General features: G+C 38.3%; 1 protein-coding gene across 4 annotated transcripts in view; it reads right to left on the reverse strand.

Annotated features, from left to right (window-relative positions):
- Window positions 1–1220: 1220 nt before the first annotated feature.
- LOC125270478 (diacylglycerol kinase gamma) overlaps window positions 1221–13684 on the reverse strand; it is a 146701-nt gene continuing 134237 nt past the window's right edge. For all 4 annotated transcript variants that reach the window (XM_048194127.1, XM_048194125.1, XM_048194126.1 and 1 more), the window contains 3 exons: window positions 8865–8985; window positions 7999–8059; window positions 1221–6206 (listed from right to left, as the gene is read on the reverse strand). In XM_048194127.1, coding sequence (XP_048050084.1) covers window positions 6108–6206; window positions 7999–8059; window positions 8865–8985 — 281 coding nt within the window. In that variant the 3' untranslated portion in view covers window positions 1221–6107. The remainder of the gene's footprint in view (window positions 6207–7998; window positions 8060–8864; window positions 8986–13684) is intronic.

Below are 13684 nucleotides of genomic sequence, written 5' to 3' on the forward strand. Positions count from 1 at the left end.
TTTTAATAAAACAAGAAATGCAAATACATTTGGTGATCAACATTTATGAATAATAAATGATGCCATATAAGAACCATTTTTGTTTCCCCAAAGAACCTTTCAGTGAACAGTAACTTAAAAGAACATTTTAAATAACCTAAAAGAACTGTTTGCCACTATAAAGAACCCATTGAAAGGTTTCATGGATGTTTAATGTTCTTCATGGAACCATCAATGCCAATAAAGAACCTTTATTTTTAAGACTGTAATAATTTTTTAGAACCTTCATTGAAAGGTTCTCTGGGGAACCCAAGATAGTTCTTCTGGCATTGCTGTGAAAAACCCTTTCTGGAACCCTTTATTTTTTAAGAGTGCAGCATAATGTTGAGCTTAATTTGAAGTGAACCTGGACCATTACTTTATTTCATTAAACCTGACAAGTGGAGGATTTATTGTTTGGTTATCAAAATACAATAACATATTGCACTGGGGCAATACCTTCTAAGGCACATCTTTGTACCTTATCAATACCTAAAGCAGGGATGGGGAACGTTGGTCCTGGAAGGCTACTTTCCTGCAGAGTTTAGCTCCAACCCTGATCAAATTCACATGCCTGTAGCTTTCTAGTAATCCTGAAGACACTGATTAACTTGTTCAGGTGTGTTTGATAAGGGTTGGAGCTTAACTCTGCAGGACAGTGGCCCTCCAGGACCAACGTTCCCCATCCCTGACCTAAAGCATGCATATTAGTACCTTTTGAGGGTATCCCAATGACAAGCTGTTGTACTGATAAAGGTACAATTTTGTGAGAGTCTAGGAAGCCACAAAACCAAGTCAGTACTCATTAAAGTTGCAGGTTCAGCAATGCTGTGGCATATAATGAGAGAATAACACACCAATTACTTGGGAAAGATTAAATAAAAAGTCAATTTCTTGCAACTGCAACATGTTATGATTTAAACTCATCTGTGCAAGACTGAAGGTGTTGTTTGAGAGATGGAAGCAAGTGTGAAACTATGCTGACATGAGAACTGAAGTGTGTGGATCTTAGGTACAGCACTAAAAGCTCACAGTATTTCTCCAGAGAAACTCATATCATCAGTGCAGGAGCACAGAAATCTGTGATTTATTGTGTGAACTGAAATTCAATCACGTTAAGTAGAGGATTGTGTCGGCGCCTTTGGCGGATGTGAGCAAGCATCCCAGTCGAGCCACCCAATGACCGACACCAGACACAGAGCTTCAGTCTCTTTGTTTATTCAATAAAACTCTTTTGTCCATTAACATGGATGCCAACAGCTCACAAGAAACAGAGTAACAGAGTCTAAGTGGGTCTGTCAAGGGCACGATTCACCCTTTAACCCAATCTCAGCCTGCAGGACTCCAGTCCTTGAACTTTGTTGCCTACCACACAGATGAACTGCTACAAACCACACTAACCCTAAGGCAGGAATAAGACAGTGAGTTAACACACATGTAGAACATCACATTCAGGGTTGATATGGGCTCTACTGCATCAGTGCCGCTCAATACTGTTCATCTGTCCCAGCTAAGAATAGAGCTACACTGAGATAAGCCATAACGGTCTCTAAGAGACCAGTAAGACGAGCAGAGAGAGAGAGAGAGAGAGAGAGAGAGCGCATCTGTTTGCTTCTCACTGTTAGAGGGCAACGTGATGCTTAGAAGATTAAGTTAACATCATATTTGAGTCCCGGATTCTGGTTCACCATCCTTAAAAATCTCAAGAGGCCAGGGTTGGGCAAAATTCAGAACTGAAGAATCAGCTCCCTTTCAACTCATGAGTTGAAAAATGTTAATAGAATTGCCCACATCCAACATGAATTTGAATGATAGGAAGAGTAACTTAATGAATTTTAATTCAAAGGAATTCATCACAGGTAATGCACCCTGAGAAAAAGAAAAGTGTTCTTTCATCCAGGGCCATCCTTCTTTACTATCTATCTATCTATCTATCTATCTATCTATCTATCTATCTATCTATCTATCTATCTATCTATCTATCTATCTATCTATCTATCTATCTATCTATCTATCTATCTATCTATCGTTTTTGACAAGCCGCAAAGTTTTTTTTTAAACCGACAATTTTATGAACTCCTTTGAATTTCAATTGATTTTAAATTCATATTCTTACATTCACATTGCAAATGCAATTCTGCATCCTGCTCACTACCTAAATTCAGATTCAGAAATTCAATTAGAATTTAAAAGCCATTCTCAATTCAATTCTGAATAAAGCACAACCCTGCAAGAGGCAGCATGGTTTTTTTTTAGATAAAATCAGATTATTGTCATAAGAAAATAGTGATGGGCAGATTGAGCAATCACAGTTTTCGGACAGCTAAAAATAATCGCTAAAAGTCAGTCAGTCCACAAATGAAGACATATGTGGTGCCAGAGATCATGGAGCTCTTTTGTGATGTGCAGGACATCGCTCTATCACCTCCCTTCTCTGAGAGTGAGTATGTCGGTGTGATGACACTAACAAAAATGAGTTATTGCAAAACGGCAAAACAGATGTTGACCTCTCATTTTTCCCTTCATTTTGTCGATTTTTTCAGTGACTTGTATTGCAAAATTCTTTGCTCCAGGCAAAACGCTATTTTGTATTGGTAAGTTAAGGCTATCAGTTATTCACAGAAATGACACAGAAGGGGACATTGGTACGATTTAGAAATGACATTTCTCGTAGGTGACATTCCTCAGTCGCCCTTTGCTCAGCATATATTGGTGCCAAACCTCTGTCTACAAAATACTAAACAGAACAAAGAACAGTCACAGAGGTACTCGTACAATGAACATGCTACTAACGGATCAAGGAAAAGTACAGTGGATAGATACAAGGGGCTTGGATAGGGTCCAAAATATAATCATGTGAAACTAATAAGGTAACAACAATCAGCGTGGTCTCTCTTCAAGCAGACGTCTTTGTCTTCTTTGTTTCAGCAGGCATGCGGTGGTTAAATTTTAGAGAAAATATAAACAATATCTATATATACATAACTGTTTAAAATCATTCTAAACTGTAAAAAGAAAAGTAGTTGTAAACATGCACTCGTAACCAAACCGCCATTCTTTAAACACCAGACTGTCACACAGGATAAACCATCTGTCCAATGACCACAGAAACAATGGAGCTCTATTTGCCAAATCCACCATTAACTTCTATGATAAACCCAAGGACTGGAGGTGGACGTCAGTTCTGTGGTCATATGGAGAGATTAGCATTTTTTAGGACACTGGCGTAGCTTCTGCGGTTCAGTGTTCTTTAAAGGGAACATTAACCTGCTAACCCTGGTAAGAGCTCAGTTTCAAAAGCCCACACCTGAACTTTAAGTCAATCTGACCCCAGTTCTGTATTGGTGAAATATATATATACAGTTCCAACACAGACCTTTGGACCCTACGGCACACTGCGAAAGCATCTGATGATCGCTGCGTGTTGATCTATATCAGACACATCTGCCAGATAGCTACAGTCAATCATGTGACCCATAAGGTATCACTGCTAATCTCTGATACTATATTAAGTTATATCTTTAAACACATTCATATATATATATATATATATATATATATATATATATGCATACAATGCTCCTAGATTATACAAATACTGATACACGGTGGGCATCTCTTAGTTAAATACTCTTTACGGGCCTTCTCAGAAGGGCTAAAAATGAAAAAGCTCACTTTTTGCATCTTGAACTTTAAGTAACTTCCGTTCTTTGCATTCATCTGGACCGCTATCAGACCCGTTTAACTGTTGACCTGAAATTGTGAGCTGATGTTTTCATGCTGCAATTAGGAATAGTGTTTCACTCCCTGAAATAGGAAGTTAAATTTAGGCTCTGTCCATGCAGCAGTAAATCAAACCCCACTGCAGTAGCTTGTTGTGACAGACGAGGTCCAGAGGATTCAGTGTTAATACCAGCGCTGGATCGATTTCAGCCCATCTCTGAATGGAGATGCTGTAAGCTACAGCGGAGACTTTCTCAGAAATACATTTTCCTTAAATTCTTATTTTTGTAACACCTTATAATATGATTCAGGTTGTTAACATTACTTGATGCATTTGGAATCACGAATGAACAATTAATAATATTTTTACAGCATTTAATAATCTCGGTCAATGCTAATTTCAACATAATTCATAGATTTGCAAATATTTAGGTTGTATAAATGAACATTCTTTAATATCTTCAGAATATACATGAATTAACAGTGAACAACAGTATAAATGAGGGTTAAACTAGATTAATAAATGCTGTAAATACATCGTCAATGCTAGTTCTTGACATCTAATGCATTAACTAATGTCATAAAGCATTACCATTATCTCCTTATTGTTCCATTTGTAAATAATTTAATTCAATTTGTACCTTGCTGATAAAACCTGCCCAAAACAGCCTAAACTGGTTTGCTGGTCTTAGTTGGTTAATAGTCTGCTCAAACCAAGAATGTTTGGTGCGAAAATTCAGTGTGATAAACAATTTAATGTGGTGTTATAATCACAAGAAACCAACCAATAAAGGTCGGGGTACACTTCATTTTCTGAGATCCGCTACGAACGTGCAAGCCTTTTAACGTATACTTCTTCGCGGAACGATGACCGAAGTATACTTTAGGCTTAAGATTTGCACTTTTGGTCACATGTGCAGAGCCATTGCTGTTACATAAAACTATGACTTGGTGCTCATGAACAGAGTACTTTATTTCTGCTTTTCAGTAAGCGCCACCTACTGTCACAGCGTGAAGTTGCATTTTAAATCTCCCAGTGTGCCTTTTTTCGTACTGGTCTGAACAAGCGAAACGCGTGCAAAAATCGGACCGAATTTTCATGCCAAATGCTTGTGTTGGTGTGAAAAGGCTGTCCAGCTGGGTAACCAGCCTGACCATTTGAAAAGTGCCCAAAACCCCTCTAAAACCAGTCAACAGACAGGCAAACCAGCAAAGGCTGGTGCAAGATGTTTCTTATCAGCAGGGTATTTCAATAAAAATCAAATGGAATCTTCTCCTAAACTTAATGGCACAAAATTTTAGATTTGGCTTAAAAATACAAATAATACAAATTATTGCACAAATTGTCACATTGCTAATAAACGATCATTGGTAAAAATGTTTACACTTATTCTCTTTTCTAAGGGTTCATTAAACTAAATTTTTTTTTTTTTTTTAAGACTATAGGTCCACTTTCCACACTTAGCGCTCGCACTGTTGTTTTAGTGGGGAGTATAGGATTAAATAAACATCCAGCTAACTGTAACAACTTTCACTGGTCAGTTTTGCGGCCTGAGGGCGAACACCAAAAAAGCCTGAGGCAAACTACAGAAGCTGAAATGTTACATCTCTTTCAGGCCAGTCTAACCTATCCCTATCAGCAGACCCCCATAAACATCTTCATAATGGATGAGTTTGCATCTTTGTAGGGCCTTGGAGAGGCACTGGAATGAGTGCTTTGCATGCACTGATGTATAATTCAGTAAGCTCCTTTAGGAGGAAAGTTTGTTCCCTAGTCCTGCTAGACTTAACCAGGGCCCAGTGACGTCCATATGTGCACCACCGACTCTCATGTGAAGAACATTATCGTGCCAGGGTGTCTCTTGCTCTCATTCTCTTTTCACTTGAACACACTTCTTGTCCATTTACTGGGCGAGTCTCTTGCTCTTTTGGTCCTGCCTCTCTCTCTTTTTCTCTTGGAATTTGGCAGTATCTTCTGATGAGCCATCTCAAGAGGAGGGAGAGGGCACACAGTGTGATCCCAAGGCAGTGGCCTACTGGTAGGGGGGAATTTGGTTGGAATCGAGTCAAAGCTTACAGGTCACGAGCCTGTGATAAGACGTTCTGGATGATAAGACACAGGAAGTGGTCATGACACTCAGAGAGGGTCCGTTCAACTGGTTCAGCCAGGCTGTGTTGCGAGATGGAGTCCATTAGAGGCCCATTACAGTGTTGTATTTGTATTGATTTGTTCCACAAAAGTGTTTGAAAAGTCTCTTCTCTTTGGGTCCCACTAGCCAAAGACAAAGAAGAGGCTGAGGAAGGTGGTGATGCTTGAGTGTGTTTGTATGATTGTAGAAGAGTAGCTGATTTCTGGAGTCCCACATTTAGTCCCGACTTCTGTTGCGCTTCTTGAAGAAGAAGAAGGGAGTTTTCTGTGGCGGTCCCAGCAGCATGGGCACCTGGTTTTTGTGCGTGATCCGTATCTGCAGGAAAGAAGGAAAGATTACTCTCTGAAGACAACCAAATCAGAACAGTTGGCTAAATCCTTCTGGTTGTTAATTACTCACTGTTTTAAGCAGTTGTAACGCTCACATTCAGCAAATGAGCTGACAGAAATCACACATGTCCAAATTAACAGGCACAAATTTGAGAATGTGAGAGCTGACCTTGAAACTGAAATAACATCCCATATTCCCCTCTGCGCAGTTGGGCAAATTAGAGAGGACTAAAAGCACAGCAGCACACTTTTTTATAGCACTTGCGCTGACAGAGATGTATATATAGCGGAGGACATTGTGTTGGCGCTACGTGCAGATGGAAAGCTACATGTTTATTCCCCTCTCTTAATGACATAATCAGTCAATGGCAGGGTGTGACATGACAGTGTTTTAATTAACAGTCTGCTCGCTGGGACGACTGAATGTACAAAGCTGCGACAGATCGGAGGAGGCCATTTTCTGAGACGGAGAAAATGGTTTTGCTCTGAATTGACACCTATCATTGAGCTTTGGGTGTATCTGTCTTCACACTGCATCAGATGCTCTTGTGAACTTTAAAGGGACAGTTCACCCAAAAATGAAAACTACCCCATAATATACTCACCCTCAAGCCATTTTAGGTGTATATGACTTTCTTCTTTCAGCCAAACACAATCAGCGTTATATTATTATCCTGGCTCTTCCAAGCTTTATAATGGAAGTGATTGGAGGGTGAGATTTTGAAGCCCAAAAAAGTGCATCCATCGATCATAAAACATACTCCACGGCTCTTTTTTAAAAAAAACGTAACTTCCGCGATGTAGTACACAATGCCATGACGTTCTACGCTACGCCATGACGTACTTTTTAGACACAAGTTGAATGCATATGCTTGTTTTACTTTATAAAGTTTTAAATAAGAATATTTGTATAACATAAATGCATTGATTCACTTCAAAAGGCCTTTACTAACCCCGCAGAGTCGCGTGGAGTACATTTTAGGATCGATGAATGCACTTTTTTGGGCTTCAAAATCTCATCCTTCAAACACTCCCATTATAAAGCTTGGAAGAGCCAGGATATTTTTTATATATATATATATATATATATGATTATGTTTGTCTGAAAGAAGAAAGTCATATACAGCTAGGATGGCTTGAGGGTTTGGTAAATTATGGGGTAATTTTCATTTTTGGGTGAACTATCCCTTTAAGAGCAGACAGATACTGCGGTCTCTTTCAATATGTTTTTTATTTATAGTCTTTTGCAACTTATGGATAGATGTAATGTACAGTTATTCTGGTGCAACTTTAAAAAACCAACAAGGTGAGTGGGGAAAAAACAAGTAGCAAAATCTTTCCATTTGTTATCATATTTCAGGTTGTTTAGTTGATCTGAAATCTAACATCTTCACCCAATCCCTCTTGAAAGATGGTCTGGATTACATTCATGCGATTGCTGATGTATAGTTTGCATATTTCATTGTCCTTTCCAGCGTCAACTAGCTAGAGCTGTGCTAGCACTCATGGTGATAATCACAACACACTAGTCAACGTGGCGAATCAGTGTGACCAACTGCGTGAACTCTGTGGGGGAATCTTTTGCATGGACACCGACTGCATGGATTCCTATTGAAATGACTGTATTTTGACCACAATAATTTATAATGTAGTGTCATAATGTGCTCTTAATTCTTGCTTTGTCACAGTGTCAGACAAATTGTCTGGTATGGGTCATGAAAGTGTGTTTCAGATATTCAAATAAAACTGTAAATAAAAGCAAAATCAAATGAGCTGACCGTGCATGGAGGCTGCATCCACGGTTCTCCATCGATCTGCATGGGCAGCAGCCGGGACGTCCTGTGGACAGATTGACAAGAACAGAGAAAGAAAGACAGAGCTGTTATGGGTCAGGTCATTGACCAGGCAGACCGCGGGCACGAGGCTCCTATACAACACTTTTCCTGGATGGCTCTGAACACTGTGCTCTTTGTTCCCACAGCCCCATTCCCAGCCAGGCCCCTTACTCTCTAAACTAACACACTCACACAGTTCAGCACCTCCATCTCCATATACACACAGTTACAAAAAGTTAGTTTAGTCTTTTCAGCAGGGCCACTACGAGTTAAAGCAACACAGCATGGGAGAATGACAATGATGAATGCCCTATTAATGCAGATTACGGAAAGCATTAGGTCGTAGGCAGACCATACTGTGTACAGGTGAGGAAACAGCAGTGAAAATTGTGAATAACCACCTCGCTTCAATTCAGCACTAACTGTTAAGGTCATTGTGAGTGTTTAATGGAGCGTAACAAGCTGGGGCAACACAAACTTGTGAAGTAGCACCTCAGACGTGATGAGTCTCCACTGGTTCATTAGCATACGTCAGGACTGAGCAGTGTGTGTTTAGACATGCTACAAACATCATTATTCATCAGTACGAGCAGTTCAGAATGTTAGAGCTGTTGGCAAAGCGAGTGACAGCGGGTCAAAGGTCTGATTTACTAGCCGCACTGGCCAAGATAGGACATCCTGCTAAGGGGGAGGGGGAAAAGAGAGACATTTCAGAGCCATGGACACGAGAAGTCAGAGTGTTTGTCTATGAGTTGGACAAATACTGAACTCTTAGTCAATGTGTATGTGGACGGGCACGAACTACTGACCTGATGGTGACATTGGAACACTGTGCAAGGCGCCGCCCAGCGCTCTTGAGACCCGTGTATATCTGACCCATCTCGATGGCTCCCTCCAAACCCACCACCTCCAGAAGCTGGTCACTCAGATCTGTTCAGTGGGAGAGGAACAGACAGATAGATTCTTTGTTGTTTCATTTAAGTATCAACATTCTCTCAGATGTTCTGAACTAAAGGAAGATTTAGAATGATTTATGATTAGTTAATGTGGATGGCATAGCATAGATAATTTGGTATTGTAAGAGTTTGATGATAAATAACTGAGTTCAGAATCATTTTTTGATTGCAGCACAGTTTGTGACATCATTAAAGGGTTAGTTCACCCAAAAAATGAAAATTCTTTCAGCATTTACTAACCCTTATGTCATTCCAAACCTGTTATGTTCACATATAAACACTGATCACACATACATAGAGCACAACAAATATGGAGAGAAAAAAAGAAGCTCAAACATACTTGCTTGATGCACAGGAACAAACCACATTGCTTCTTGCACATCAAACACATTTAAGCTTCTGTTTACCATATTTGCATGAATGTGTGTTGATCAGAAGACTTGGATTAAACCGTTCAATTCATATGGATTTCATATTCGTTCTTTTTATAAACTTTTTGAACCATTCAAGTTTAGGTTTCATGCACTTTCAATGGAGGGACAGAAATTTCTGAGGTTTCATTTAACACATCTTCATTTGTGTTTAGAAGATAGACAAAAGTCTTATGGGTTTGGAATGACATGAGGGTGAGAAAATTACAAAATCGACATCTCCTCTGAAACTCCAACTCCACATTCTGAGAATACTGGAGTATTTTTCTCACTGTGAACAATATGAGAACCATAAGATGTAGGGTAAAAGACTCATTTAATTAGCAGTGCTCTCCCATTGTTGTCTAGGAAAACAACTGTGATATTAAAGATGCTAGAGATATCATTTTATGGGAAAGGAAGAACAGGAGAGTCATTAGAAATATCTAAATAGCATCTTAAAACTACATCAATAGAAAACTCTACACAATTAGAAAGTAAAATTGCATTTAGGTGGCAGTATTGGAAATAAGCATAAAACATGAGCATAGAACTACGGGAAAAAGACAATAAGGTCAGTGGTTAAGCCTAGTAGGCTAAGCTTTAGTAAATGCTTGTGGAACATTGTTATCCCTTTACTCACTCATTAACTTTCTCTCTCTCACACTAGCACACTAGGGTCATGGCAGCAAGTGTCCCATATGTGTGGACACACACACACACACACACACACACACACACACACACACACACACACACACACACACACACACACACACACACACACACACACACACACACACATATGTTTTTGTGAATTGTGGGGTCATTCCATAGGCGTAATGGTTTTTATACTGTACAAACCGTATTTTCTCTCCCCCTACACTACCCCTAACCCTAAACCTACCCATCACAGGAAACTGTGCACATTTTTACTTTCTCACAAAAACTCATTCTGTGTGATTTATAAGCCTTTTGAAAAATGGGGACATGGGGAATGTCCTCATAAGTCACCTCTTCTTGTAATACCTATGTCATACCCATGTCATTATACACATTTGTGTCCTGATATGTCACAAAAACACGCACACACACACACACACACACAGGTTTGTTTTGCTATCAAAGTGAGGACATTCCATAGGCATAATGGTTTTTATACTGTACAAACTGTACAATCTATCCCCCTACACTACCCCTACTCCTAAACCTACCCATCACAGAAAACATTCTGCATTTTTACATTTTTAATAAAACATTGTTTAGTATGTTTTTAAAGCTTTTTTATATATGAGGATTAAAGATGATGTCCTCATATTTCATGTTTACGTCGTAATACCAGTGTAATACCCATGTCATTATAGAAGTTGTGTCCTCATGAATCACAAAAACACTTTTTATATTTCATAGTTTCATTTTGATTAGTAATTTTGTTTTAGTAATTTTTAATCTAATTTTTATTTAAATTTAATTTCACCTTTATTTCAAACAGCCTTTCCCTTATTATGGGGTTCCTTGATGAACTGTTGTCAGTGTTTAGAGTTCTCGCTGGAACATTTGGATTCCATTGTAACCAGTGTGGCAATCTGGGAACCCTAAATTGTGCAAAAAGATATGGAAGAAAACCCACAAAAAATGTTCTGAAAACCAGGTCCTATGTTCATTTGCAAATTAGAAGCAATTAAAATGAGTTTACTAACACTATATTTAAGACTTTCTCATTCTCATAGGCTACTATCCTGCAGTCTAAAAGGCCATGTAGTACAAATCCCTCTTCTCTTTCACACTCCATCCATTCCAAAATATTTCACCCTCATTCCTGGCTAATCAGTGAAAGCTCCAGCTAGCTGTACAGTGGATTGGTGCATAACATCCACACAACCCAGAATTCATCACAAGTTCAAGCCAAATGTATACCATACGGAGCGATCAGTCAAAGAGATGTTTCAGTTTCACTCATGTTGAGTCAGTCTATAAAATTCAAAGCTCATCCAGCCTATCATTAACAAAAAGGTCTCTGATGTGTGACATGTACTTAAAGGCACATCTGCAAACAGCTTATGTTTACTCCCATCAGCTGCCTAGAGTCCAGACAGGCAGCGATAGTGTGTTTAGATGAGACTGTATGTTGTTTAACACATTATAAACACTGTTAATAATTTTACAATGTCACCTGACAAAACACAGACACACTTTTGCAACCCAGCAGGAAACTGCTGCCTGGCTTATTCTTATAGAGTGAGATAGAGACTTGCGCAAGGATGATGATGCAAGTTCGAGCTCCAGAGAACATCACACCCAATGCTGACCACACAGAAATAATGCATTAAGTGTATATGAATAAACAATAAACAACCATTTTTACAGCATTTCTTAATTAGGTTTATGTATGAATGTACTATTGTTCATTGTTAATTCATGTTCATTCATGATACCTTAAATAATATTTTATACAACTTGTTATGTTGTAAATGTTAAAAATGTATTAATATATGTATAAACTAACCATCAAAAGTTAAGAGTAACATTTTACAATAAGGTTCACAGTTGTATTGTTATTAACTAACACTAACAAAGATTAGTAAATACTGTTGGAAATGTATAATGTTAGTTAATTTTTTAACAAATGTTAACTAATGGGACCTTATAGTTAAAGGGTTGGTTCACCCAAAAATGAAAATTATGTCATTAATGACTCGCCCTCATGTCGTTCCAAACCCGTAAGACCTCCGTTCATCTTCGGAACACAGTTTAAGATATTTTAGATTTAGTCCGAGAGCTTTCTGTCCCTCCATTGAAAATGTATGTACGGTATATTGTCCATGTCCAGAAAGGTAATAAAAACATCATCAAAGTAGTCCATGTGACATCAGAGGGTTAGTTAGAAGTTTTTGAAGCATCGAAAATACATTTTGGTCCAAAAATAACAAAAACTATGACTTTATTCAGCATTGTATTCTCTTCCGGGTCTGTTGTCAATCCGGGTTCACGACTCCGCAGTGACGCTGCTGACACAAGACGCTGCTGACGTGTTATCCGGTGTGCCCGAGCTTCGTTTACAGTCTGAGGGAGACGCACGCTGTATTCAAGCTATTTTTTAAAATGGTGCGTAAGTGTGCATGTCGCGGATGTCCTAATCGCCAAAAACAACGACGTAAAAGTGCATTACCAACGCCGACAGATGAAAGGATTCAATGGAATCAATTCAATGGAATCAATTCAATGTAATTAATTCAATGGAGTCAATTCAATGGAATCAATTCAATGGAAAGGATTCCGGAAGAGAACACAATGCTGAATAAAGTCGTAGTTTTTGTTATTTTTGGACCAAAATGTATTTTCAATGCTTCAAAAACTTCTAACTAACCCTCTGATGTCACATGGATTACTTTGATGATGTTTTTATTACCTTTCTGGACATGGACAGTATACCGTACAAACACTTTCAATGGAGGGACGGAAAGGTCTTACGGGTTTGGAACGACATGAGGGTGAGTCATTAATGACATAATTTTCATTTTTGGGTGAACTAACCCTTTAAGTACAACCAAGTTAACATTAAAAGTATTTTTCATCGTTAGTTCATTACATTTTATGCTTTAACTAATGTTAACAAATTGAAAATATTGTAAACTGCAAACAATAGTCGTGCAGTAAGTACAAATTGTGTTTCAGGAAAAGAAAAAAAAAACGCTCTCTGTTAACAGCAAAAAACAGAATTAACGCAGATATTTTAAACATTTTTATATAAAGGTCAGGTCTCTTGAAACCAATCAGAACCATAGTACAAACTACACATCGAAAGAGAAAAAATCCGTCCCTGATTTCAGTGTTACTGATTCTGTAGGTTAAGATAATAAATTCAGCAGCTGTGAATATTGCATTTATGCAAGTCAGTGAGTCATTGTCAAGTTTAAATATTTCACAGAGCAAATTTCACGGCACATATCACAAAACTTGTCCTCAGTGCATGTGGCCAACTTCTAAACTGAGTACACTCCAGGAACGCCTACTCGACCAAACAGGTCTTCTGAGAGAAACTTCACTACATTTCATTAAGCAGAGGACTACAAATGAGTCAAAATCTTCATGTAAAAATGAATTCTTTTTTAATGGAAAATTATTTTATAAAATTAATTTTATCAAATTGGATGACTACAGGGACTCATCTCAAGATAACTCATTTAACAGTTGATCCTCTGCCAAAATTATGTATATATATATAAATATATATATATATATATATATATATATATATATATA

Source organism: Megalobrama amblycephala, linkage group LG6, assembly GCF_018812025.1.
Source record: "Megalobrama amblycephala isolate DHTTF-2021 linkage group LG6, ASM1881202v1, whole genome shotgun sequence".
In the NCBI taxonomy this organism is placed as follows: domain Eukaryota; kingdom Metazoa; phylum Chordata; class Actinopteri; order Cypriniformes; family Xenocyprididae; genus Megalobrama; species Megalobrama amblycephala.